This window comes from Salmo trutta, chromosome 7, assembly GCF_901001165.1.
Source record: "Salmo trutta chromosome 7, fSalTru1.1, whole genome shotgun sequence".
Classification (NCBI taxonomy): Eukaryota; Metazoa; Chordata; class Actinopteri; order Salmoniformes; family Salmonidae; genus Salmo; species Salmo trutta.
The window spans coordinates 5861537-5888329 of NC_042963.1; the positions used below are offsets into that span (position 1 = coordinate 5861537).

At 42.1% G+C, this 26793-nt stretch overlaps 1 protein-coding gene across 1 annotated transcript; it reads right to left on the bottom strand.

Moving 5' to 3' along the window:
• Positions 1-401: 401 nt before the first annotated feature.
• Positions 402-26691, bottom strand: LOC115196794 (neuritin-like). Its single transcript, XM_029757704.1, has 3 exons — positions 26523-26691; positions 4328-4478; positions 402-925 (listed from the first exon to the last, which is right to left on the bottom strand). The coding sequence occupies exons 1-3, from the start codon at positions 26575-26577 to the stop codon at positions 628-630; spliced, it is 504 nt and encodes a 167-aa protein (XP_029613564.1). The 5' UTR covers positions 26578-26691; the 3' UTR covers positions 402-627.
• Between the last annotated feature and the right edge of the window lie 102 nt (positions 26692-26793).

Genomic DNA, 26793 nt, shown 5'->3' on the forward strand with positions numbered 1-26793 from the left:
TGCTCCTTGCTTAGTGGTGTTGCAGACTCTGGGGCCTTTCAGAACACTGATATCATGTGACAGATCATGTGACACTTAGATTGCACACAGGTGCACTTTATTTAACTAATTATGTAACTTCTGAAGGTAATTGGTTGCACCAGATCTTATTTAAGGGCTTCATAGCAAAGGGGGTGAATACATATGCACGCACCACTTTCCATTTGTACGTTTTTTAATTTCACTTCACCAATTTGGACTATTTTGTGTATGTCCATTACATGAAATCCAAATAAAAATCTATTTAAATTACAGGTTGTAATGCAACAAAATGCCAAGGGGGGTGAATACTTTTGCATGGCACTGTATATAGCATTTTGCAACAAAACCAATTGTAATACACATCTAAAATCTATGAATAAAAAATCTGAGGACAGTAGTATTGTACAGACATATAAAGTTATCTATAGAGATGATATGTGTGTACGAAATGAATACACTACAGATGAGGAGCTGCCAATCTGAACGTGCAGCTAGAAATATATGCAACTCCTTTTTAGTACAGAAAGAAATATGAGTGACTTCATGATACTGTCTGTTTGTACATGTCCTCTATGAGTTCCTCCCTGCCCTTCACCCTGGTCATGTCTATAGGCTAGGCAACAGCAGCAGAAAAGACAGACATGAGGGGAGCAAGAAGAAGGAGGCAGGACCTGGACAGTGGGCGTGTGCTTTAAGAGACTCCTGGTTAATCTCTTCCTGGTTGGATGGGCTCAGGGCATCAGCGTTGGCAGCTGGTTGGTTACGACTGGAGCACATGTAATACAGGTTTCCAGAAAACTGCATCTTTTTGGACTCCTGTCGCAAAGACTCCCAGACAGCAGAAGCCTCATCCGGACACCAGGCCATCGCCACGTTTGCACAGTCATGAAACTCATCCCAGGACCTGTAGGGGGTGGAACAGAGATGGTCACATACAGTGCATTCGGAAAGTATTCAGTCTCCTTGACTTTTTTACAGCCTTATTCTAAAATGTATTAAATAAACACATTTCCTCATCAAAAAAAAAAAAACAAACATCAATACCTTATTTACATAAGTATTCAGACCCTTTGCTATGAGACTCGAAATTGAGCTCAGGTGCATCCTGTTTCCATTGATCATCCTTGAGATGTTTCTACAACTTGATTAGGGAAAGAGAAAGGGGTATACCTAGTCAGCTGTACAACTGAATGCCTTCAACTGAAATGTGTCTTCCGCATTTAACCCAACCCCTCGGAATCAGAGAGGTGCGACATCCACGTATTCGACATCCACGTCTTGGGCGCCCGGATTGAGTCTACCTGTGGTAAATTCAATTGATTGGACATGATTTGGAAGGTACACACCTGACTATATAAGGTCCCATAGTTGACAGTGCATGTCAGAGCAAAAGCCAAGCCCTGAGATCGATGGAATTGTCCGTAGAGCTTGGGAGAACCTTCCAGAAGGACAACCATCTCTACAGCACTCCACCAATCAGGCCTTTATGGTAGAGTGGCCAGACGGAAGCCACTCCTCAGTAAAAGGCACATGACAGCCCTCTTGGGGTTTGCCAAAAGGCGCCTAAAGACTTGCAGACAGTGAGGAACAAGGTTCTCTGGCCAAGTGAAATCAAGATTGAACTCTTTGGCCTGAATGCCAAGTGTCACTTCTAGAGGAAACCTGGCACCATCCCTACGGTGAAGCATGGTGGTGGCATTATCATGCTGTGGGGATGTTTTTCATCGGCAGGGACTGAGAGACTAGTCAAGATCGAGGGAAAGATGAACGGAGCAAAGTACAGAAAGATCCTTGATGAAAACCTGCTCCAGTGTGCACAGGACCTCAGACTGGGGCGAAGGTTCACCTTCCAACTGGACAACGACCCTAAGCACACAGCCAAGACAACGCAGGAGTGGCTTCGGGCAAGTCTCTGAATGTCCTTGAGCGGCCCAACCAGAGCCTGGACTTGAACCTGATCAAAGATTGTGAAGAGACCTGAAAATAACTGTGCAGCAATGCTCCCCATCCAGCCTGACAGAACATGAGAGGATTGGCAGAGAAGAATGGGAGAAACTTCCCAAATACAGGTGTGCCAAGCTTGTACACCCAAGGGCCTCGAGGCTGTAATCGCTGCCAAAGGTGCTTCAACAAGGTACTGAATAAAGGGTCTGAATACTTATGTAAATGTGATATTTCCTTTTTTTCTCATTTCTAAAAACTTGTTTTTTCTTTGTCATTATGGGGTATTGTGTATGGACGAGAAGAGTTAACACCACTCATAAACATCTTAGATTCACATTCCCTGTGTAAAAGTTCAGAAAGGCTAAACTTGCACTGTATTTGGATATTGGCCCATGGTCTTAACTCAACCCTTAAACAGCACATCTGTTGGGGGCTTAGGGCATCTGTTTATCGTACACACAAGAGACCTTGAGGGGAATGGGTGAAACAAAGAGGAAGCAAAATGCAGCCTTGCAAAGTCCCAGAGTCACATGTGCAGTAGAAAACAGCAGAGTAACAGCAGGTGAAGGGCAGCTTGTTAGCAATATCTGCCTGCAGTCTATTTTCTGATTAAAATAATAAAGGATTGCTGAGGTGTTAGATTAAACACTTGATCTGAAACATACATTGCATGCTAATGCATAAACAAACCAAGCTCCCGGCCCGGGAAACAAGGACATTACCTGTTCTACTAACGACAGATTTTCCTTAATTTTTATTCTATACTCAAGGTAAACTCTCCTATCATTCCATAGAGAATACTGACAGTGGTGCAGCCTTGGCCTAGATGCAAATCTGAGACTTTTATCCAGGAGGGAAAAAAGTGCCTTTTTACTAACTGCCTTTCCCTAACAGATTTGCCCACATTCCTAGGAAGTGTGTGTGTGTGTGTGTGTGTGTGTGTGTGTGTGTGTGTGTGTGTGTGTGTGTGTGTGTGTGTGTGTGTGTGTGTGTGTGTGTGTGTGTGTGTGTGTGTGCAGACGTATGTATACACACGCACGTAAGAGTAAGTTTACTGAATGGCAGGATTAGTACCTTAATTGGTACCTTAAGGAATATGACCAAAAGAATAACATAATTGTAATGACCACTATATACCTTAAGATAACAAGTGTGTCTCCAGCTCCGCAATACTGAACAACAACTCCTGACAGGACCTTCCTACATTGATGCAACAATGTTTTCTGGGAATGGGTTGATCTTGATGGGGTGATGCATCTTCCAGGGGGGTCATACCCTAGCTCAACAACAACAATTAAAAATGGCTACTACAATTATTCAAATCCAGACTAAAAGGCAAATGCAGTTTAGAACCCTCAGGACCTTAGGACCATGCGGACGCCTGGGAGCGGGAGGGAAGGCTGTTTATGGCTGGCTGGCTTTATGGAGAGCTTATCGATGCAGCTGTAGGGAACAGAGCGACTTCTTCTCGAAACAGTGCTGAGGTAAAGATACTTTGGCTAGGTAACTGCTGTTTGACTTGATATGAAACTGAACTAGAGTGTAACCCCGGTGCTGAACTAGTGCGTAGCAGCTAATGTGTTTGTAGAATGTTAAGTCCCTTATTGACTGAGGTGAATGAAGCCACAGCAACAAGTTGATCATGTCTGGAGTAAAATGTTGCTAGTTTTTGATATTCTCCAAATTGCATTTTAGAGTTTTTAAATGTGTAGAAATTGAGTAAATGAGTTTTGATTTTTATAAAAAATTCCTTGACATAATGTTAAGATGGATTACAGACGCATGTATAAATAGAATGGAAGACAGAGATGGATAAAGAGAGACCCTCAATATTTAATTAGGCACTCCAATATGCCTCCAGAAAATGGGAAGTGCTGTCAGGATGTTAGAGAGAGCTGGGGCAGAGAGAGCTGGGGCATAACCATGGAGAAGAAAGAGAGAGCTGGGGCATAACCATGGAGAAGAAAGAGAGAGCTGGGGCATAACCATGGAGAAGAAAGAGAGAGCTGGGGCATAACCATGGAGAAGAAAGAGAGAGCTGGGGCATAACCATGGAGAAGAAAGAGAGAGCTGGGGCATAACCATGGAGAAGAAAGAGAGAGCTGGGGCATAACCATGGAGAAGAAAGAGAGCGCGATGGAGATATTGAAATAGGGGTAAAGATCTGTTGAAGCCCATCGTTCAATGGTAATTCAGTTATGGGTCACAGTGTTATGTCAATATACACATTTCAGAGTGTGTGTGTGTGTCTATAAATAACATATAGATGAGGGGATTTGTATCTACTGTAAGTTCATAATCATTGGTCTTGGTTCATCTGTCAGTGACTATAGGGCCATAATGTGTGTGGGGGGGTGCTTACTTGCAGATGGTGTGTATCTCCTGTGTGTCCTCATCTTTCTGGGCACTGTCGGTCAGGCTGTCTCCCAGAGCCATCAGACACTGAGCGAAGCCCTTATAGATGGAGTGACACCTCCTGGTGGAGGAGGCAGAGCTGGGACAGGGGCCGACGACTGGACGGAGACACAGAGACATACAGTATACCATCAGCACTCTCTGTATCCCTGGCTCACAGTGGGGAGAAATGAGCATCAGGAGAGTTCAATATTGCCAAGCACAGGACTTCTGAGTGGTTTTTGTAAACGTGTTTGGTTACTTTAAACAAGTGGCACAAAGCTCTGTCTTATACAAGGCTTGACAAACCTTGGATCCTCTATAGCTGGATCCTCCATATGTACATTACATGACCAAAAGTATGTGGACACCTGCTCGTCGAACATCTCATTACAAAATCATGGGCATTAATATGGAGTTGGTCCCCCCTTTGCTGCTATAAGTTTCCACTCTTCTGGGAAGGCTTTCCACTAGATGTTGGAACATTGCGGGGACTTACTTCCATTCAGCCACAAGAGTATTAGTGAGGTCGGGCACTGATGTTGGGCGATTAGGCATGACTCGCAGTCGGTGTTCCAATTCATCCCAAAGGTGTTCGATGGGGTTAAGGTCAGGGCTTTGTGCAGGCCAGAGGCTTAGGCTTGTGTGTGGCTGCTAGGCCATGGAAACCCCTTTCATTTAGCTCCCGACGAACAGTTATTGTGCTGACATTGCTTCCAGAGGCAGTTTGGAACTCGGTAGTGTGTTGCAAACAAAGACAGATGATTTTTACGCGCTACGCACGTCAGCACTCGGTGGTCCCGTTCTGTGAGCTTGTGGCCTACCACTTCACGGCTGAGCCATTGTTGCTCCAAGACGTTTCCACTTCACAATATTAGCACTTACAGTTGACCGGGGCAGCTCTAGCATGGCAGAAATTTGACAAACTGACTTGTTGCCACATTGGAAGTCACTGAGCTCTTCAGTGAGGCTATTCTACTGCCAATGTTTGTCTATGGAGATTGCATGGCTGTGTGCTCGATTTATAAATCTGTCAGCAACGGGTGTGGCTGAAATAGCCGAATCCACTAATTTGAAGGAGTGTCCACATGCTTTTGAATATATAGTGTATCTATAGCTGTACATCTTCAGCTCTTCTGGCATTGAGAGACATGGTTATGTTTCTTTGTCAGACTATTTCAGATAGAGTACTTAAGTCCTTGAAATCAGCATGGTTTTACACAATCCAAACTAATTGAATCTGAACAGCATGATGCACTGTGCCAACAACTAACCTTGAAGGTGCACACTCCAGAAAGTCCATGTGTGAAAAATAAGTTTGGAAGGAAAGTGGCCCTGAAGGATGTTTTAGCTGAAGCATGTCAGAGGGGTACAGGCTGTAGTGTGAGTGACCCAGATACAACTTAATTTCAAGATTGCATTTAGGCTACATAGGAATAATTTTAATGTGAAGCAAATAGTGCCTGTAAGCCATGTGAATATAAAATTTTTTTCAAGTGAGTCATGAACCCACTCAATAACCCCAAACTTCTCCCTTACAAACCTCTATCTCTTCATCCCCTCTCTCCTCCCCTGCTACTCCCTCCCACGGTAATCCAACCATTTTAAAGGCGAACCCTCAAAAAAGGAACTAAGTGAGGTAAAACTGAGGATGGTAATTGGGTCAGACAGCAGATCACCGGGCCTGGGATATAGCATAATATAAAAAGCGTCTCAGAGTAGAAGTGCTGATCTAGGATCAAGTCCCAACCTGTCTATATAATCTTATTCATTGTGATCTAAAAGGTTAAACTGATCTTAGATCAGCACTCCTACTCTGAGAGGCTTTGTGGACACGGGCCCAGAATTCTCTTCTGGTCCCCTGGGAAGAACATGATTAATATTGAATAATTATGACTTTTCCCGCCTCCTTTTTTTCCTGTTGATTTCTGGCAATGTTTGGCAGTGGGGGTCTAAAGATTATTGGTTTGACTCATCCTCATCAGAATTTTATGAAGACCTAGAAACAGCAGAGAGATAGACAAATTATTGAATTGAGCCAAGAGAGATAGGGACAGTATAAGGAACAAGAGGGAAGAGGAAATTAACAAATGCACTGTCTGTTGAGAAGTTTAAAAGAAAAGGTATATGTTGGCTGAAAAAGACCACGGTTGTCCAGCCCAGTGGTTCCTCATATAAGCACGTTGCTACTTTCCCCAATAGAAATGTGTCTTAATTGAACTCCAGCGTTATGCTATATCCCAGCGCCATGCACACCACGCCACGCCACGCACCATCCCATGTCCCAGCCAGGTCTGGTTCAATATGCATCCTATACAGGGCAGCAGATACTGTAAGCTGCTTTTGAGCATAAATGTAAATATTTGATAGCATGACAGAGCCTGGGGGAATCCGTAGAGTATTCCTATAAAAAAGCAGGCAGTCTCAAGTCAGGCAGACATGACTGATGAAGAAACCACAGACCTAACTGATGTAGTTGTTTCAGCCTAAAAGAAAATTACATTACTTTTCTATCCATTCTGGTGTATTTTCATCACACTGGTTTTGCATTGATAATTTACCAAACTCCCCCCTCTCCATCAATAAAGATTGATGAAGGCGTGTTCGTTGAAGGTTAGGAATCTAGTGATTTTTCTGTGCAGATCTTTTCCTTCAAGAGTATTGGCGTCATGAGAAAAAAACTGAATTAAAGTGCAGATATCGATATCAAAAGGATAGAGGGAAAAGTTTCTACATGTCAGGCATCACAGCCATACTGTCTCTAGCACTACGTACAGTATAGACAACTGGATGCCAAAGGCACTGTATCATTTTGTTTTCCTGTCATTACAGCAATGTTCCAGGGGGCTTGTTACTGGAGTTTCTTTGACTCAGAGTACTACTGCACATCAGAACTACCACAGTGGAGCCTTTGCTTCACTGTATTGACCTCCCTCTTCCACTTGAAGCCTCAGTAATGAACTGGCCTGTAAACCAGGGTAAATAGCTTCTTTTTTTAACCGTTATTTAACTAGGCAAGCCAGTTAAGAACAAATTGTTATTTACAATGACGGCCTTCCCCAGTCATTGTAGCTGCGTGCTATGAGAGTGGAGCGCAGAGATCAAGGGGAGCAGTTGGAAGGATTCAGCAAAAGACTCACCAGTCAGAGCTGCTTAAAACACTGCTGCTTATTCGTATTACTGCTCCTGATAATCCTCACATAATTGCTGGTCACTACCCAAATGAGAGAGCTTATGGTCCCAGGAGAGTTTGTAAGACTGTCTGGAAACACAATATCTATAATCTGTCCTGCTACATAAAACAGAGTAAAAATGAAACAGAACAGCATAATGAGTTGAACTATACTGTACCAACATAATGTTTTGTATATGTTGTCTAACATGTGCTCCCTTAAAACATTAATGTAGCAGGAGATGTTTTGAAGTTTGGAGGAAATACACACATGAAAAACAGAATAAAGTTGTATTTATAAAGGTCCATTCTGCATCGCTCCATATATCATTAACCTCTGAACGCATAAAAACAGAATAGACAAGAGAAAAATAAACAGTGCCCTGTAATAAGTGGGTCTAGACTAGGTACCCCAGCCGTTGGGGGTACGCCAAACAAAAATGTGCTAGATTTTTTTTTCTTCACATTTTCAAACAGACCATTTATATTTTGCAACGCGGCTATACATTTGGGTGAGGTTTCTTTCTCTCCTGAGTAGCCTCGTTTCACTGCCAAAAATAAAGTTAAACCATCTATTGTTCAGCGAAATAACAACACAATGTCAAATACAGGTAGCCTAGTCAAATAATTAACATCCAGTCACATTAGATGGTTTAATTAAGACGACTTTCGAGTAGTAAGACATGTATAAAAGCAACAGATACCATTAATATGAAGGGGCTAGAAGCGTCTTATATGGTGAGCTACCGAATGGCTAGGACAGGCAAGCTCAATACTATTGTGGAGAACTTAATTCTTCCTGCTGCTGTGGATATGGCCGGGACAATGCTGGGGGAAAATGGCAAAAAAAACTATACAGACAATGCCTCCATCAAACAACACTGTTTCATGACGCATCAGTGACATGGCAGGAGATGTTTTGAAACAATTACTGCTTCACATACAAGCCAGTGAATTCTATGCGTTACAGCTGGATAAGTCAACAGACGTGGCGGGCCTGGCACAGCTCCTGGTATATGTCCGTTATGTTTATAGGGGGTCAATTAAGGAAGACATCCTCTTCTGCAAACCACTGGAAACCAGGACAACAGGAAAGGATATTTTTAAAGTACTGGACAGCTTTGTGACATCAAATGGACTTTGGTGGTCAACATGTGTTGGTATCTGTACTGATGGCGCAAAAGCCATGACAGGGAGACATAGTGGAGTGTTAACGTTCGTGCAAGCAGTTGCTCCCGACGCTACTTGGGTACACTGCAGCATACACAGAGAGGCTCTTGCTGCCAAGGGAATGCCTGACAGCTTGAAAGACGTTTTAGACACTACAGTGAAAATGTTAAAGCAAGGCCCCTGAACTCTCGTGTATTTTCTGCATTATGCAATGATATGGGCAGCGACCATGTAACGCTTTTACAACATACAGAAGTGGGCTGGTTATCAAGGGGCTAAGTATTGACATGTTTTTTTGAATTGAGAGACGAGCTTAAAGTTTTCTTTACTGACCATAATTTTCACTTGTCTGACCGCTTGCATGATGACGAGTTTCTCACACGACTAGCCAGTCTGGGTGATGTTTTTTCTCGCCTGAATGATCTGAATCTAGGATTACAGGGACTCTCCTCAACTATATTCAAGAGTTGGAGCTCTTCTCTGTCTGCATTAACAAGGACAACACACAGGTCTTTCCATCATTGTATGATTTTTGTGTGCAAATGAACGCAAGCTTACGGACAATGTCAAATGTGATATAGCGAAGCACCTGAGTGAGTTGGGTGCGCAATTACGCGGATACTTTCCCGAAACGGACGACACAAACAACTGGATTCGTTATCCCTTTCATGCCCTGCCTCCAGTCCACTTACCGATATCTGAACAAGAGAGCCTCATCAAAATTGCAATAAGTGGTTCTGTGAAAATGTTATTTAATCAGAAGCTACTGCCACATTTCTGGATTAGGCTGCGCTCAGAGTATCCTCCCTTGGCAAATCGTGCTGTTAAGACACTGATGCCCTTTGCAACCATGTACCTATGTGAGTGTGTATTCTTGGACCTCACTAGCATGAAAACTAAATACAAGCATAGGCTATGTGTTGAAAATGATTTAAGACTGAGACTCTCTCCAATACAACCCAACATTGCAGAGTTATGTGCATCCTTTCAAGCACCCCCTTCTCATTAACCTGTGCTGAGTAATTCACAATTTTCGATGAACAAATAAGGTTTTATATGTAAGATGGCTAACTAAAGAGCAAAATGATTGATTATTATTATATTATTATTTGTGCCCTGGTCCTGTAAGAGCTCTTTGTCACTTCCCACGAGCCAGGTTGTGACAAAATCTCACACTCATTTTTATGTTTAATAAATGTATTGTATAGTGTGTGTGTGTGTGGCAGACTTACAGTGATGGCAAAAACAATATTTGAGAGTACTAGAGGGGGTACACAGCTGGTGGTTGAATATTTGAAGGGGTACGGGACTATAAAAAGTTTGCGAACCACTGGTCTAGGCGACCCACCTGGCAGACTGACGGGCTGAGTCTTTCTCGGCACATGCATGTACATCTCTATTCGTGAATATGCAGCTGTTGCCAGGCGCAGTGCTGAACTAGCTGAATTGGTGCTGATGTCTGCTGCACAAGTGCTGCAGACCATTCTTTCTCATGTGTCAATTTCTGAATGATGCACACCCTTCTGATGATCCCATACACAAAATGTTTTGACACCTCTAAAAATAAAACAGAACTTAGAGTTCAGAGTTCAGAGGACCATTTAGATGTACATTATGATCTCATTTCACTTTACTTCCTACAGCTGGTTGTTTACTGTGTTCATGTAGAAAGTGAGGAAATGCCTGAAGAAAACACTACGAATCTCAGTGGCCTCTACGTCGTTGCAGGTTGTTGTTTATTTTAGCTTCCCCCCAAAATTATTATCTCCAGGTGTTTAAACAAACTACCTTGTGTATACCCTCATATATTGTATGAAATACAGTTGAAGTCAGAAGATTACATACACCTTAGCCAAATACACTTCAACTCAGTTTTTCACAATACCTGACATTTAAAACTAGTAAAAATTCCCTGTCTTAGGTCAGTTAGGATCACCACTTTATTTTAAGAATGTGAAATGTCAGAATAAAAGTAGAGAGAATGATTTATTTCAGCTTTTATTTCTTTCATCACATTCCCAGTGGGTCAGAAGTTTACATACACTCAATTAGTATTTGGTAGCATTGCCTTTAAATTGTTTAACTTGGGTCAAACGTTTCAGGTAGCCTTCCACAAGCTTCCCACAATAAGTTGGGTGAATTTTGGCCCATTCCTCCTGACAGAGCTGGTGTAACTGAGTCAGGTTTGTAGGCCTCCTTGCTCGCACATGCTTTTTCAGTTCTGCCCACACATTTTCTATAGGATTGAGGTCAGGGCTTTGTGATGGCCACTCCAATACCTTGTCTTTGTTGTCCTTAAGCCATTTTGCCACAACTTTGGAAATATGCTTGGGGTCACTGTCCATTTGGAAGACCCATTTGCGACCAAGCTTTAACTTCCTGACTGATGTCTTGAGATGTTGTTCAATATATTCACATAATTTTCCATCCTCATGATGCCATCTATTTTGTGAAGTGCACCAGTCCCTCCTGCAGCAAAGCACCCCCACAACATGATGCTGCCACCCCCGTGCTTCACGGTTGGGATGATGTTCTTCGGCGTGCAAGCCTCCCCCTTTTTCCTCCAAACATAACGATGGTCATTATGGCTAAACAGTTCTATTTTTGTTTCATCAGACCAGAGGACATTTCTCCAAAAAGTACGATCTTTGTCCCCATGTGCAGTTGCAAACCGTAGTCTGGCTTTTTTATGGTGGTTTTGAAACAGTGGCTTCTTCCTTGCTGAGCGGCCATTCGGGTTATGTCGATATAGGACTCATTTTACTGTGGATATAGATACTTTTGCACCCGTTTCCTCCAGCATCTCTTTTGCTGTTGTTCTGGGATTGATTTGCACTTTTCGCACCTAAGTACGTTCATCTCTAGGAGACAGAATGCGTCTCCTTCCTGAGCGGTATGACGGCTGCGTGGTCCCATGGTGTTTAGACTTGCGTACTATTGTTTGTATAGATGAACGTGGTACCTTCAGGTGTTTGGAAATTGCTCCCAAGGATGAACCAGACTTGTGGAGGTTTACAGTCTTGGCTGATTTCTATTTGATTTTCCCATGATGTCAATCAAAGAGGCACTGAGTTTGAAGGTAGGCCTTGAAATACATCCACAGGTACACCTCCAATTGACTCAAATTATGTCAATTAGCCTATCAGAAGCTTCTAAAGCCATGACATAATTTTCTGGAATTTTCTAAGCTGTTTAAAAGCACAGTTAACTTAGGGTATGTAAACTTCTGACCCACTGGATTTGTGATACAGTGAATTATAAGTGAAATAATCTGTCTGTAAACAATTGTTGGAAAAATTACTTGTGCACAAAGTAGATGTCCTAACCGACTTGCCAAAAAGATAGTTTGTTAACAAGAAATTTGTGGAGTGGTTGAGAAATGAGTTTTAATGACTCCAACCTAAGTGTATGCAAACTTCCGACTTCAACTGTAGTTAAAAAAAATCCTCTCCACAGACTTTTTTGTTCATCTGTTAGGGCTCTTGCTCTGCCAGTGACATTGTATACTGGAGAATCAGTGGAGTAACCCTTAACAATACGTTTTTCTTATACCTGTGTAGTAACACTGACATTACTGCTGGAACTTACATAATGCTTAAGTAATTGTCATTATGAAACTAAAACAAATTAGATACCAATCAAAATCGACTATAATCTAGTATCAGTGTGTAGCCTGTGGCACCTAGCTGGTATGAGACAAGGTGAGCACGTAAATAAATATTGAAGGTGGAACTCTCCAGTAGCAGTGTCTGTTCCACCCAGAGTACAGGGAACAATGCATATTCCCTCTCACGAAAGTCTGTCGAACATTTGGTCAGCTTACTTTTGTTTATTTTTCTGTGAATACTTTACCACGTTGCTTACTCAAGTAAACGACAACCCTCGAAAACAATGATTTGTGTTGAAGTAGCCTCTGTCAAGTCCCCAACAACTGGATGTTCCGGTATTCAGGGGAAATGGAAAGAGCCTGTGATGCGACTTCCGCTTTTGGACGTTACCAAGGCGACACTCCATCTTAACTCCTCCTCCACATTTACTGGATTGGTTGAACAGTGCAGAAGGGTTGTTTTCTTATCGCCAAGACCAGTATGTAGAGGATATAGTTTCAGGTGTTTATTTTACACCTGCTACATTAGGTTAGTGTTGCAGTGATGTGCTTGATGCTGTATTCGAGGGAAGCGTTCAAGGCTGTGGAGAGAAGCGGCTTTGACGCCATGTTTGTTGTAGTGTGGGCAAGGGATAGTGTATGGCCTACCAAATTTAAAGGTATGTGCTTTTAACATTTTTCTAAAATGTTTTATGAGATTGGAGAACATATTAGGAGGGATCTTAGACCATTCCTCCATTCATATTGGGCTATTTTGCTTCCACTGGTCCTGTGGCCTTTAAGGTCAATGGCATCCTGAACTTTATCAAGTACCAGGACATTTTAGCCAAAGATTTGGTTGCCTCTGCCAGGAAACTGACACTTGGCCACAAGTGGATCTTCCAGCAAGACAATTTTTATTAGATTTTTTATTTCACCTTTATTTAACCAGGTAGGCTAGTTGAGAACAAGTTCTCATTTGCAACTGCGACCTGGCCAAGATAAAGCATAGCAATTTGACGCATACAACAACACAGAGTTACACATGGAATAAACAAAACATACAGTCAATAATACAGTAGAAAAAAAGAAAAAAAAGTCTATATACAGTGAGTGCAAATGAGGTAAGATAAGGGAGTTAAGGCAATAAATAGGCTATGGTGGCGAAGTAATCACAACATAGCAATTAAACACTGGAATGGTAGATGTGCAGAAGATGAATGTGCAAGTAGAGATACTGGGGTGCAAAGGAGCAAGATAATTAAAAAAATAAATAAATAAATACAGTATGGGGATGAGGTAGATAGATGGGCTGTTTACAGATGGGCTATGTACAGGTGCAGTGATCTGAGCTGCTCTGACAGCTGGTGCTTAAAGCTAGTGAGGGAGATATGAGTCTCCAGCTTCAGAGATTTTTGCAGTTCGTTCCAGTCATTGGCAGCAAAGAACTGGAAGGAAAGGCGACCAAAGGGGGAATTGGCTTTGGGGGTGACCAGAGAGATATACCTGCTGGAGTGCGTACTACGAGTGGGTGCTGCTATGGTGACCAGTGAGCTGAGATAAGGCGGGGCTTTACCTAGCAGAGACTTGTAGATAACCTGGAGCCAGTGGGTTTGGCGACGAGTATGAAGCGAGGGCCAACCAACGAGAGCGTACAGGTCGTAGTGGTGGGTAGTGTATGGGGCTTTGGTGACAAAATGGATGGCACTGTGATAGACTGCATCCAATTTGTTGAGTAGAGTGTTGGAAGCTATTTTATAGATGACATCGCCAAAGTCGAGGATCGGCAGGATAGTCAGTTTTACGAGGGTATGTTTGGCAGCATGAGTGAAGGATGCTTTGTTGCGATATAGGAAGCCTATTCTAGATTTAATTTTGGATTGGAGATGCTTAATGTGAGTCTGGAAGGAGAGTTTACGGTCTAACCAGACACCTAGGTATTTGTAGTTGTCCACGTATTCTAAGTCAGAGCCGTCCAGAGTAGTGATGCTGGACGGGCAGGCAGGTGCGGGCATTGATCAATTGAATAGCATGCATTTAGTTTTACTTGCATTTAAGAGCAGTTGGAGGCCACGGAAGGAGAGTTGTATGGCATTGAAGCTCGTCTGGAGGTTAGTTAACACAGTGTCCAAAGAGGGGCCAGAAGTATACAGAATGGTGCCGTCTGCGTAGAGGTGGATCAGAGACTCACCAGCAGCAAGAGCGACATCATTGATGTATACAGAGAAGAGAGTCGACCCGAGAATTGAACCCTGTGGCTCCCCCATAGAGACTGCCAGAGGTCTGGACAACAGGCCCTCTTATTTAACACACTGAACTCTATCAGAGAAGTAGTTGGTAAACCAGGCGAGGCAATCATTTGAGAAACCAAGGCTGTCGAATCTGCCAATAAGAATGTGGTGATTGACAGAGTCGAAAGCCTTGGCCAGGTCGATGAATACGGCTGCATAGTAATGTCTCTTATCGATGGCGGTTATGATGCCGTTTAGGACCTTGAGCGTGGCTGAGGTGCACCCATGACCAGCTCTGAAACCAGATTGCTTAGCGGAGAAGGTACGGTGGGATTTGAAATGGTCGGTAATCTGTTTGTTAACTTGGCTTTCGAAGACCTTAGAAAGACAGGGTAGGATAGATATAGGTCTGTAGCAGTTTGAGTCTAGAGTGTCACCCCCTTTGAAGAGGGGGATGACCGTGGCAGCTTTACAATCTTTGGGAATCTCAGACGATACGAAAGAGAGGTTGAACAGGCTAGTAATAGGGGTTGCAACAATTTCGGCAGATAATTTTAGAGAGGGTCCAGATTGCCTAGCCCGGCTGATTTGTAGGGGTCCAGATTTTGCAGCTCTTTAAGAACATCAGCTACCTGGTTTTCGGTGAAGGAGAAATGGTGGGGGCTTTGGCGGGTTGCTGTGGAGGGTGCCGGGCAGTTGACCGGGGTAGGGTAGCCAGGTGGAAAGCATGGCCAGCCGTAGAGAAATGCTTATTGAAATTCTCAATTATAGTGGATTTATCGGTGGTAACAGTGTTTCCTAGCCTCAGAGCAGTGGGCAGCTGGGAGGAGGTGCTCTTATTCTCCATTGACTTTACAGTGTCCCAGAACTTTTTTGAGTTTGTACTACAGGATGCAAATTTCTGTTTGAAAAAGCTAGCCTTAGCTTTCCTAACTGCCTGTGTATATTTGTTCCTAACTTCCCTGAAAAATTGCATATCACGGGGGCTATTCGATGCTAATGCAGAACGCCACAGAATGTTTTTGTGCTGGTCAACTGCAGACGGGTCTGGAGTGAACCAAGGACTATATCTATTCCTAGCTCAAAATATTTTGAAAGGGGCATGCTTATTTAAGATGGTGAGGAAGGCACTTTTAAAGAATAACCAGGCACCATCTACTGATGGGATGAGGTCAATGTCATTCCAGGATACCCCGGCCAGGTCGATTAGAAAGGCCTGCTCGCAGAAGTGTTTTAGGGAGCGTTTGACAGTGATGAGGGGTGGTCGTTTGGTCGCAGACCCATTACGGATGCAAGCAATGAGGCAGTGATCGCTGAGATCTTGATTGAAAACAGCAGAGGTATATTTGGAGGGGTAGTTAGTTGGGATGTTATCTATGAGGGAGCCCATGTTTACGGATGTGGGGTTGTACCTGGTAGGTTCATTGATAATTTGTGTGAGATTGAGGGCATCAAGCTTAGATTGTGGGATGGCTGGGTGTTAAGCATGTCCCAGTTTAGGTCACCTAGTAGCACGATCTCAGAAGATAGATGGGGGGCAATCAATTCACATATGGTGTCGAGGGCAATGTCGAGGACAATAAGCCCAAGCACACATCAAAATCCACAAAGAAATGGTTAATTGACCACAAAATGAACCCCATTGAAAAGGTGTGGTTTGAATTGCAGAGGGCAGTCTATAAGAGCAGATGAAGGACATCAAGGATCTGGAAACATTCTGAATGGAGGAATAGTGTGAGAACCCTCCCAACATGTTCTCCAATCTCCATTTTTGGAGCATACAATATAGCTCAGGATTTGTATTACTTATTTTATACATAATTTTTTACTAATCTTTATTGAGGGTGCCAATAATTACAGACCTGACTATTTAATTCAGAGTGAGATGTACATTACACTGGCCCGGGCGTTTTCTAACGTCTGCTCCACACACATTCACTGGGAAGACAACTCCATCCAATACAAGGTGCTCTAGAGACAGGAACCATTAGCCAAGTTATTAGGCTGATATATCCACCACATCATTAGTACCACCCTCACAGGGACTAGAATTTTAACAGAAGTCCTCATTCTTCATCTGTGGGTGGCACTCAGAGGTCTGTGGATCACTGTCTACACAGACTCCATTGTGTCTCTGATTAGTAGTAGCTCAGTGTTTTTTTGTCTGAGCGAATATTCAGCATGTCACTGTCTGAGCAGCAAAGCCAAAGATTTTTGTCTGACCAGGTAACTGCTGTTGCACTCTCTGACACTGAGTAGGTGGAACGCTGGGGAGGTTTACTATGGCACTATGGTAACTCCATCATTAAGGGCAACAGCCAGGCTAATGAACCTGCTGGTGACAGCATTGCGTGCGAGAGGAATAGAGGGACTGAATTCCCACTGCAACCTCCATGCTGGGCATAATAAGAAAGAGAGCGAGAAAGACAGATGGAGAGAGAGAAATAGAGAGAGAGAGAGCACGAGCGAGAGAGGGAGGGAGAGAGAGAGAGGGAGAGTAGGCTATGCATAGGATCGGCATAAAGAACAACCCCTGATAATTAGCTCTACTGGACTAACTCCCGTTTCCATATGAATGATTAACCTCTCAGATTTTTCCATTTGGACCTCAGTTCCCATCACAGGGGAGAGGAGGGAAAATAATAAAAATCCTATAACCACAGAAAATACATTTTCCCATAGAGGACAATAGTGATGCAGAAAGGAGCGAGACGGAAATGTGAAGAGATAGAGATTACATAAATACTGTGCTCCAGAAAGACAAAGGTTTGGTAACATAATTTGTCTATTCTGAAGCATTATGAGAAAGGAGAGGTGGAGCAACTTGGTGTAGTCTTGGTTCAACTGTAATCTGTTCTAATGAGGGTTGAAGCCAAGCAGGTCACACTGAAATGAGTGGATTAGTGCTGCTACTGCCGACAATCATGTTCATTAGGACCACCAGCGCTGCTGTGCAAGTTGTCCTGTAGGTGTATGAAAATAATTGGACAAAATGCAGACCTAGGAAGACTGCATGAGGCAAATTATCTGCCTGTTGGTTAGTACAGATAGAGAGTGAAAGGGAGGGAGAGAGAGGGAGGAAGAGAGAGTATGAGAAATAGGCTTTACTCAGAGAGCAACTTTTCACATCATGTAAGGAAAAAGCCTTCTCAGACATTAAATCCAGTCCAGCTCCTTAAGCCTTTCTGTCTCTTGAACGCTCTTCCTGCCTTTCCCTCTCTCTCTAAAGATCTGATAAATCTGTAGGAAAAAAGACTTGCCAAGTAACTATTTCTTTGGCTCAGAAGAGCTAAAAGGATACACAAATTGCTTGAAGGGCACTGACGAAGAGAGAAAAGATCTTTAATGTGCAAGCTTCTTTCATATTCCTTCTTTAGCACGCTGTTTAATAAACACAGACACACACTCAAACACCCAAATACGTACACACACACACTTTAAGAAAATGAACACAACACATGGACACACAGAAACACCACACACACTCACTCTATATCTCCTCCAAGTCCATGCCCCATGGGAGTGTTGTTGCCTGTGGAGGTGGAGGGTGGAGGGAGCTGTGGCTCGCTGAATCCCCCTCTTCTCCCGTCCCTTCCCCTCAGCAGAGTCTGAGCGCTGAGCTGAGCGCTACCTTTGATAACAGGCAGATGAGACATAGCTGCTCTAATAACCCTCACTAAAACAGACAAGAAGAAGATATAGAAGCCAATGAGATGGGACTGCCTTTTGAATACAATCAGTGTGGTGTCCAACGTGAGACGGTTAAGATATAAGAGCTCAATAATTCAGTCTGACAAAAATAAAAACTACTCAGCTACACACAAAAAGGTCTGAAAATAGTCTATGAAAGAGGCACGAGAATCCCATCTGTCATACAGTGTGTCATAACTGAAGTTGATAGACCACAGAGTTGTATCAAACTAACAGATGTCATACAGTACATGGTCAGATTCATAACAGTAAAATAGAGAGTATGTGAAGCCCTATGTAAGAGCAAAACTAGACTCAAAAGAAGTGTTGAAGTTAAAAGAGGTTTTCTATCTGTGATAGAAAAGGTGTTAATAATGGAAACTTGTGTGGCAACCGCCTTCTGGCTTGACACAAATTGCTAACATTATCCTTTGGTGAGTATGCATCTCTTGCACTTAATTTCATCTTGGTCGATTAGGTTACATAAGGGCATGTGCCCTCAAAGAAAACAGTTTGAAGGATAAAGTTAACTCATGATTCGCTCTCCTTTCCTCCTAGGCCTCCCTTTTCCTTTCCCTGTTACACCTTCTGCTCTACAAACACCAACATCTACTTTTTCTGAAAGAGTCAAATAATTTTAATATTAACATAGCATCACACAGCTGAGCCCTGACCCAGCAACCTGAGAACATTCCTATAACATCATTGGGACATTACTAAAAAAAAAACATACAACTTTACCTTGAGTGCCTATCTGTCTACTTTGAAAAACTCTATCACTGACTAGTTTGGCTACGCAATGATGTAGTGTTGTTGAGTGCAGAAACAGTCAGGCTACCTCAATTCAGCTGTGCCAAGAGCATTATTCCTTCCACAGCCCCATAATTTGCATCAGGCAAGTTATGCATCAGAAAGAAATGTTGGTTGGTCCTCTGCATAGGTGGAGGGTGGAGGGAGCTCAATATGATCAATATGTTGCAATAGAAGAGTTTCATCCCTATGGAAAAATCATGAGTAATTAAAAGCTATCTCTGTTTATCTCTGGATCTTGTGTGTGGTTGAAGAGGTGGGATGTAAGTAGGCTAAATGGGACACATTCTACACTCAGTATGGGACTTTTAATGTGTGATATGTCCCCTTCTATCCTCCTTAAAACTGAGCAATGGAATGAAATTCTGGATGATTCATCAGGCCAATGGAATGAAATTCAGGATGATTCATCAGGGCAATGGAATGAAATTCAGGATGATTCATCAGGCCAATGGAATGAAATTCAGGATGATTCATCAGGCCAATGGAATGAAATTCAGGATGATTCATCAGGCCAATGGAATGAAATTCCGGATGATTCATCAGGCCAACTGCTTCATGCTTTAACATCAGATCTAATGGGCCATTATTTATATTAAATACATTTAATCAATGTTAGATACATTTAAGGAATTTAAGGACATCATGATGAGATATAACCAGGAATCCTACGTGTGACTAACATAAAAAAGCAAGATGGAAAAGTGGTGAAACTGCTTAAATCATTCAGGACTGCCGCACGCAGCTGCATTTTTCCTTGGGATGCAGCATTAAAAACATGAAGAACCCAATATTTTTCCAAGTATCTCTGAAAGATCATGCTAATTTAGTATTTGTGGTCTGTTCTTTCAAATCTAGAAATAATTGGCTGGATTTTATATTTTTACAACTGCAGAATATGCAAATATCTTCCTCCAAAAATAATCATTTGAATTTATATGAAAACATTATGTAAGATAGTAATCATACAGAGTTAAGCAGATACTGTACGCAGATGCTTTAACATTGTGTGATTGTACACAAAATATATTACATAATAACTGCCAAGGGATTTCCAAAGTGCTTTCGATGTCAATGCACTTATACTGAATGGTTTCCTAGTCTCTCATTACATTCACCTACCATCCTTACTATGGATCACTTAAACTGCATAATACATGTGTGTGTAATGTATGTGTTCACCTAGGCCATATCTTATGGTTGGGGCACAATGGAATAATCAAGATTACTTATGGGACAGGTGCACTAATTAAAACTGTATGAAGAAGACCTAAGTTGCTCTTATACCTACACTACCGTTCAAAAGTTTGGGGTCACTTCAAAATGTCCTTGTTTTCCATGAAAACATATATGAAATGAGCTGCAAAATGAATAGGAAATGTAATCAAGCCATTGACAAGGTTATAAATAATGATTTTTTATTTAAATAATAATTGTGTCCTTCAAACTTTGCTTTCATCAAAGAATCCTCCATTTGCAGCAATTACATTCTTGCAGACCTTTGGCATTCTAGTTGTCAATTCCTGAAGCTTCTCCCACAAGTTGGATTGGCTTGATAGGCACTTCTTACATACCATACGGTCAAGCTGCTCCCACAACTGCTCAATAGGGTTGAGATCCGGTGACTGTGCTGGCCACTCCATTATAGACAGAATACCAGCTGACTGCTTCTTCCCTAAATAGTTTTTACATAGTTTGGAGCTGTGCTTTGGGTCATTGTCCTGTTGTAGGAGGAAATTGGCTCCAATTAAGCGCCGACCACACGGTATGGCATGGCGTTGCAAAATGGAGTGATAGCCTTCCTTCTTCAAGATCCCTTTTACCCTGTACAAATCTCCCACTTTACCACCACCAAAGCACCCCCAGACCATCACATTGCTTCCACCATGCTTGACAGATGGCGTCAAGCACTCCTCCAGCATCTTTCTATTTTTTCTGCGTTTCACGAATGTTCTTCTTTGTGATCCGAACACCTCAAACTTAGATTCGTCTGTCCATAACACTTTTTTCCAATCTCCCTCTGTCTAGTGTCTGTTTTGCCCATCTTAATCTTTAATTTTTATGGGCCAGTCCGAGATATGGCTTTTTCTTTGCAACTCTTCCTAAAAGGTCAGCAGCCCGGAGTCGCCCCTTCACTGTTGACGTTGAGACTGGTGTTTTGCAGGTACTATTTAATGAAGCTGCCAACTGAGGACTTGTGAGGCATCTGTTTGACTTGTGAGGCGTCTGTTTCTCAAACTAGACACTAATGTACTTGTCCTCTTGCTCAGTTGTGCACCAGGGCCTCCCACTCCTCTTTCTATTCTGGTTAGAGACAGTTTGCTCTGTTCTGTGAAGGGAATAGTACACAGTGTTGTACGAGATCTTCAGTTTCTTAGCAATTTCTCGCATGGAATAGCCTTCATTTCTCAGAACAAGAATAGACTGACGAGTTTCAGAAGAAAGGTCTTTGTTTCTGGCCATTTTGAGCCTGTAATCAAACCCACAAATGCTGATGCTCCAGATACTCAACTTGTCTAAAGAAGGACAGTTTTATTGCTTCTTTAATCAGAACAACAGTTTTCAGCTGTGCTAACATAATTGCAAAATAATTTTCTAATGATCAATTAGCCTTTTAAAATTATAAACTTAGATTAGCTAACACAATATGCATTGGAACACACGAGTGATGGTTGCTGATAATGGGCCTCTGTATGAATATTTAGATATTCCATAAAAAATCTGTAGTTTCATTTACAACATTAACAATGTCTACACTGTATTTCTGATCAATTTGATGTTATTTTAATAGACAGAAAATGTGTTTTTCTTTCAAAAACAAGGACATTTCTAAGTGACCCCAAACTTTTGAACGGTAGTGTAGGCATATTAAAAGTACCTATTCTACTTCTGTAATTACAAATCTGCTCTCAAATATATTGTTTTGCAATTGGTGGAAAAAGTACCCAATTGTTATACTTGAGTAAAAGTAAAGATACCTTAATAGAAAATGACTAAAGCAAAAGTGAAAGTCACCCACTAAAATACTACTTGAGTAAAAGTCTAAAAGTATTTGGTTTAAAATTTACTTAAGTATCAAAAGTAAATGTAATCGCTAAAATATACTTAAGTATCGAAAGTAAAAGTACAAGTATATATAATTTAAAATTCCTTATATTAAGCAAACCAGACGGCATGATATTCTTTTATTTTTTATTTACGTATAGCCAGGGGCACACTTCAACACTCAGATATCATTTACAAACTAAGCATTTGTGTTCAGTGAGTCTGCCAAATCAGAGGCATTAGGGATGCCCAGGGATGTTCTCTTGATAAGTGTGTGAATTAGACCATTTTCCTGTCCTGCTAAGCATTCAAAATGTAACTTGTACTTTTGGGTGTCAGGGAAAATGTAAGGAGAAAAAAGTACATTCTTTTCTTTAGGAATGTGGTCAAGTAAAAGTTGCCAACAATATAAGTAGTAAAGTACAGATACCCAAAAAACTACTTAAGTAGTACTTTAAAGTATTTTTACTTAAGTACTTTCCACCACTGGTTTCTCAAACATCATATTTTGAAGTTGTTGCAAATGTCAAATTTTGAAGTGTTTAAGGTTAAGTTTAGGCATTAACTCAGAAATCGTAAGGTTAGGCATTAAGGGTTAAGGTTTGGGATAGGCTTAAAACAAAAATCTCAAAAATAATATTGCTGCATTCAAACTTGCAACCAATGGAATCAGAGGCAAATTCCTACTTGAAGGTAACAGCGCTCACTGTTGCCCCTAGTGGACGGTTACCACATCGTCTTCCGACATCCTCAGACATGGGTGGATGTCGAATAATGACTTGAATCACGGGTGACCTGGCTGGAATCAAAGGCTGCAGGCACATTGCTTTGATCCACATGGCTAAAGAGATGGTTACAGTTACATATCCTCTGTGAGTACACTGCCAGCATTCCTTGTTTCCTGTATCCCATACTGTTGAAACTGAGACAAATGAAGGGGCCAGAGAGATTATCTCTGAACAAGAGTGATGAGTTGATTCTACATGGAGTTAGCCAGCCGCACCTCATCTTTACATCATTTAACTTAAAGGCTTGTTAAGAGAATTCACAACGGAGCTTGAATTAAAGATGAATATCGAAAAACTGTTTACCTGAGCAGCTAACATGTCTAGTGCCCCTAAGATTGAACGTTCTGGCTGGGTTTGCCAAGACCTCCCGACCACAGTGTGCCAGGCTAGCCAGCCCAGCTCAGAGGCACTGTGACAAGTGGAGGCTCCAAAGCACACAGCAGTAATACCAACAACCTGGCTGATTATGCCAGCCCAGTTCTATCGGGCAGGGAATCCCTGCAACAGTTTTCATCTCCTTTCTCCCTGTGCTGTGTTCATGAAGCACAGGGTTCTGTTGTGTTCACGCGTCTAACTCTCGCTGTTTAGAGTAGTCTTGAACTGCAGAAGATTGTACGGGGAAATCTAATACATTTCAATACAAATGCTATTCGCAGATGGAGTCTTCATGCAGATATTTAGAGTAAAAATGAACTGACTTCCTGGAAGTTGTTAAGCACATGTTGACAGAATGGAAGTTTTGACACAAAGCAAAGCACTCAGTGAGACAGTGACAGAACACTCTGACACACCGATAAGAGCCTTTCTCCATGCGGTTCATATGACTACTGAGCATCAGCATCCCTCTGTTTTTCTGTGTTCTTAGTACTGGTCCAGGACCATGGTAGGCCATTCTCCATCTGACTAATAAATGAGCTTCCTGTGCACATTGATCCCTCTCCCACTCATATGGAGAGTAAGTGAGAGGCTCATTGTAATGGACACAACGGCACTGACCCACTCTGGGAGTTAATTTGTTTTTATTGACTAGAACACCTGAGTTTCCAGTTGTAACTTATCAGGGTTAGCACAGGCTTCCACAGAGCTGAAGCTCCATGCTCACTCCACTCAACAACAGACGGGAATTACATCACTGTCCAGCCCTAGTGTCCACTGCACACACTATCTGACCTTTGCTCGGCCTTTACTCCTTGTTCTCTTCCCTATGACCTGACCTCTGAAGCTACCCTAGAACTGTTCATCACAGCCAAACGTATAGCATTGCTTTGAAAACAGATGGGAAGAGATACCTGACTATCTACGCCCATACCTCAGAGTTACGGTACGCAATCCCCCCGCCCATGAGAGCATCTGCTGCCTACACAGAACAAAGCACCAGGGACATAAGTTGCAGCAACCTTGGGCACATTGGGAGCCAATGGAGTTCTGTTCTTCCTCAATAGCCCTCCAAGCACACAACACATCAAGTCACTGACACAACGTCACAGCTGAATCACACACGACTCATTAGTGCTAGAGGAAACAAGTTCCTGTAACTCCTCAAAGCAGAAGTATAAAAGTCGGTCTACCTATGAATATTAATTCTCAGCCTTGGCTGAGGGTGGAGTGTCACGGAGTGTCATGCACGGCTGCTGTTTCATTTCACAGCGTTTGTTTAGGGACTCCACGCCACTCTTAAGTCTGTGCTGGAGAGAGGAGACAGGGAGAGGGTGAGGGGAGGAGGTAATTATTGGGACAGGGCTGATGTGAAGTTGTGGAAAGCTTAGAGGGGCTGTGTCTGATTAATCACATGCACAATTCAGGTGGAGAAATTAAATTCCTCTCCATGCCTCCCCGTATGCTCCTTAATTACTAAACTCTTCAGCAACCGAATCAGAAGATTAATTTATAAACAAAGGATTCAGGAGAGGCACTTTATATTGCCTTAATTGTGAGGTGTTGGAGCTATGTTGATGAGATGACTACAAAGTTGCAGATTATCCATTGAAGTACAGCGAGGACGGGGATGGTAGATGTACCAGACCGGTGATCTGATAGATATTATATGCAAAGGCTGAATAAAAATGAGGAGGACATGGTTGGTGTGAAAATGTGTGATATGGGTGTGAACCATGAATTATCATGGGGAAATGAAGATCAGTAATGAATAGTCACGAAGAGAGAGGAAAGTGGATGCAATTCTACGAGAGAGCATGAACCTGATTTAATGAGGAAGTAATATCTGCTTCATATGCCTGTGTACTGCAGTAAAATGCCTTTAGAACACTCTCAAACCACAGAGGCAGAAATTGAGAGAGAATCCTGTTATATCTTTCATTTTTCTCTCAATGGCTGGTCTAACATAGCCTATAGCGGGGTTCCCCAAATCTGATCGAAAGTTTTCCCATGCATAATAGAGAGACATCATTACAAATAATTTGTAGACTGGAAAAGTGACCATAAAAAGCCCCAACAGATATATTATTTGACAAAAAAATGATTTCAAACCTTTCTTACGTTTGTACATGATCACATCTGTTTAAGCTTCTTGTGTTCTGGACCCCTGACCATCCACTCAACTAAAATGTGTCCTGCACCTGAATCTAGTCGATCCCTGGCCTATAGTATGTATGGGCGATGCACATTCGACGCTGTATGACTATAAAGGTCGACTACTCACGGGACAGATAATACTTTCTAATATTATGCAGAATGAAGGCTGCCAATACTGAGCGCCAGGGAAAAGTAACATAACATGATAACCTCTTGGGATAATCCTTCTAAAGGTTGTGTGGTGTGTGTGTGCTTTGTTTTTTTTTACCAATATGTTTCACACGAAAATAAGTTAAGGTTGAGGGATGGCTATGATCCGCACTGACCGAAAGGAGGGCTATTCTGCTTGCGAGCCACACAGGTTCAGATGAGACACCTGTGCTACTTTATGGAGTCTATCAGGGGAAGGCAAATGCGATTCATTCATTATTCATTTCCATTGGCATCTTCTCGCATTCAATTCCCCAATGGATAGTAGGCTATTACATCAGCCCCTCCTTTGTGAGGAATACGCTGAGGGAATCGAGGTGACGGGTTCAGTTGTCCCGAGAGAGCATACAACTATTTCAGAATGCAGACAATATAATGCTTAGGCTATTATAATAACTAGACAGTGCACATTTGTTCTTCTAGATTTTGTATTCACTGACGCCACACACGCTGACGCTTCGACTGCGCTTGGGAATGTAGTGTAATAGGCTACCCAAGAACAAAGCGCATGTGAATTCAAATCTACTACAATGGTAGACGACTAATATAATACTATATAATAGGACCTACTAAACAATACGACCAAATATGGTAAAACGACAAAAAAAAGATTGCAAAGAGATGAGGCAAGTAAACAATTGACAATCATTTAACTCATTTTAGTCTGTATCCTAGTTTTACGTCAGAAAATCTGTTAATTATCCATTCAAACATTTATATAATAAAACATTTTGAACTCACGAATTTTGTACCTAGGCACTGATAAAATGTGAAATATTTTCTGGTGTCCACTTTAGCGCGACTCGTTCCCCTATAATTTAGAGGTGTATTTAATAAATCCCACCCAAGAACCCCCACATAGTACGAACAAATTAAACATTACTGTTATTTCTATAGAAAAAAATATATATTTCTAAGTGAACACTTACTCAGATGGAGAGCAAGAGGCAAGAAAATACACGCGTAATTCACGAGGGATACCATTCTGCTCAGGAGCCACTCAATTCATGAAAAAAGACGCGTCTGAAACAAGTAAAAATCCGCGTCAAAGTGTTACAATCCGTTTGCTGAGCACAGCTACTTTGCTACATGGGTGAGAGCGTTGCTCAGTATCATGTTCATGAGAAGAGCGCCTATGTATGCCTCTATGGTGTATCTAGTGTGCGTGAGGGAGGGCGCATTTGCGCGGAGTAGGGCAGA

Bases quoted from the DNA above. Each gene is read 5' to 3' on its own strand.
- LOC115196794 (XM_029757704.1), bottom strand. From the start codon at position 26,577: ATGGTATCCCTCGTGAATTACGCGTGTATTTTCTTGCCTCTTGCTCTC. The intron at 4,479-26,522 runs GTAAGTGTTCAC...GTCTCCGTCCAG, and splicing joins GCCTCTTGCTCTCCATCTGA to TCGTCGGCCCCTGTCCCAGC. The intron at 926-4,327 runs GTAAGCACCCCC...CACCCCCTACAG, and splicing joins GAGATACACACCATCTGCAA to GTCCTGGGATGAGTTTCATG.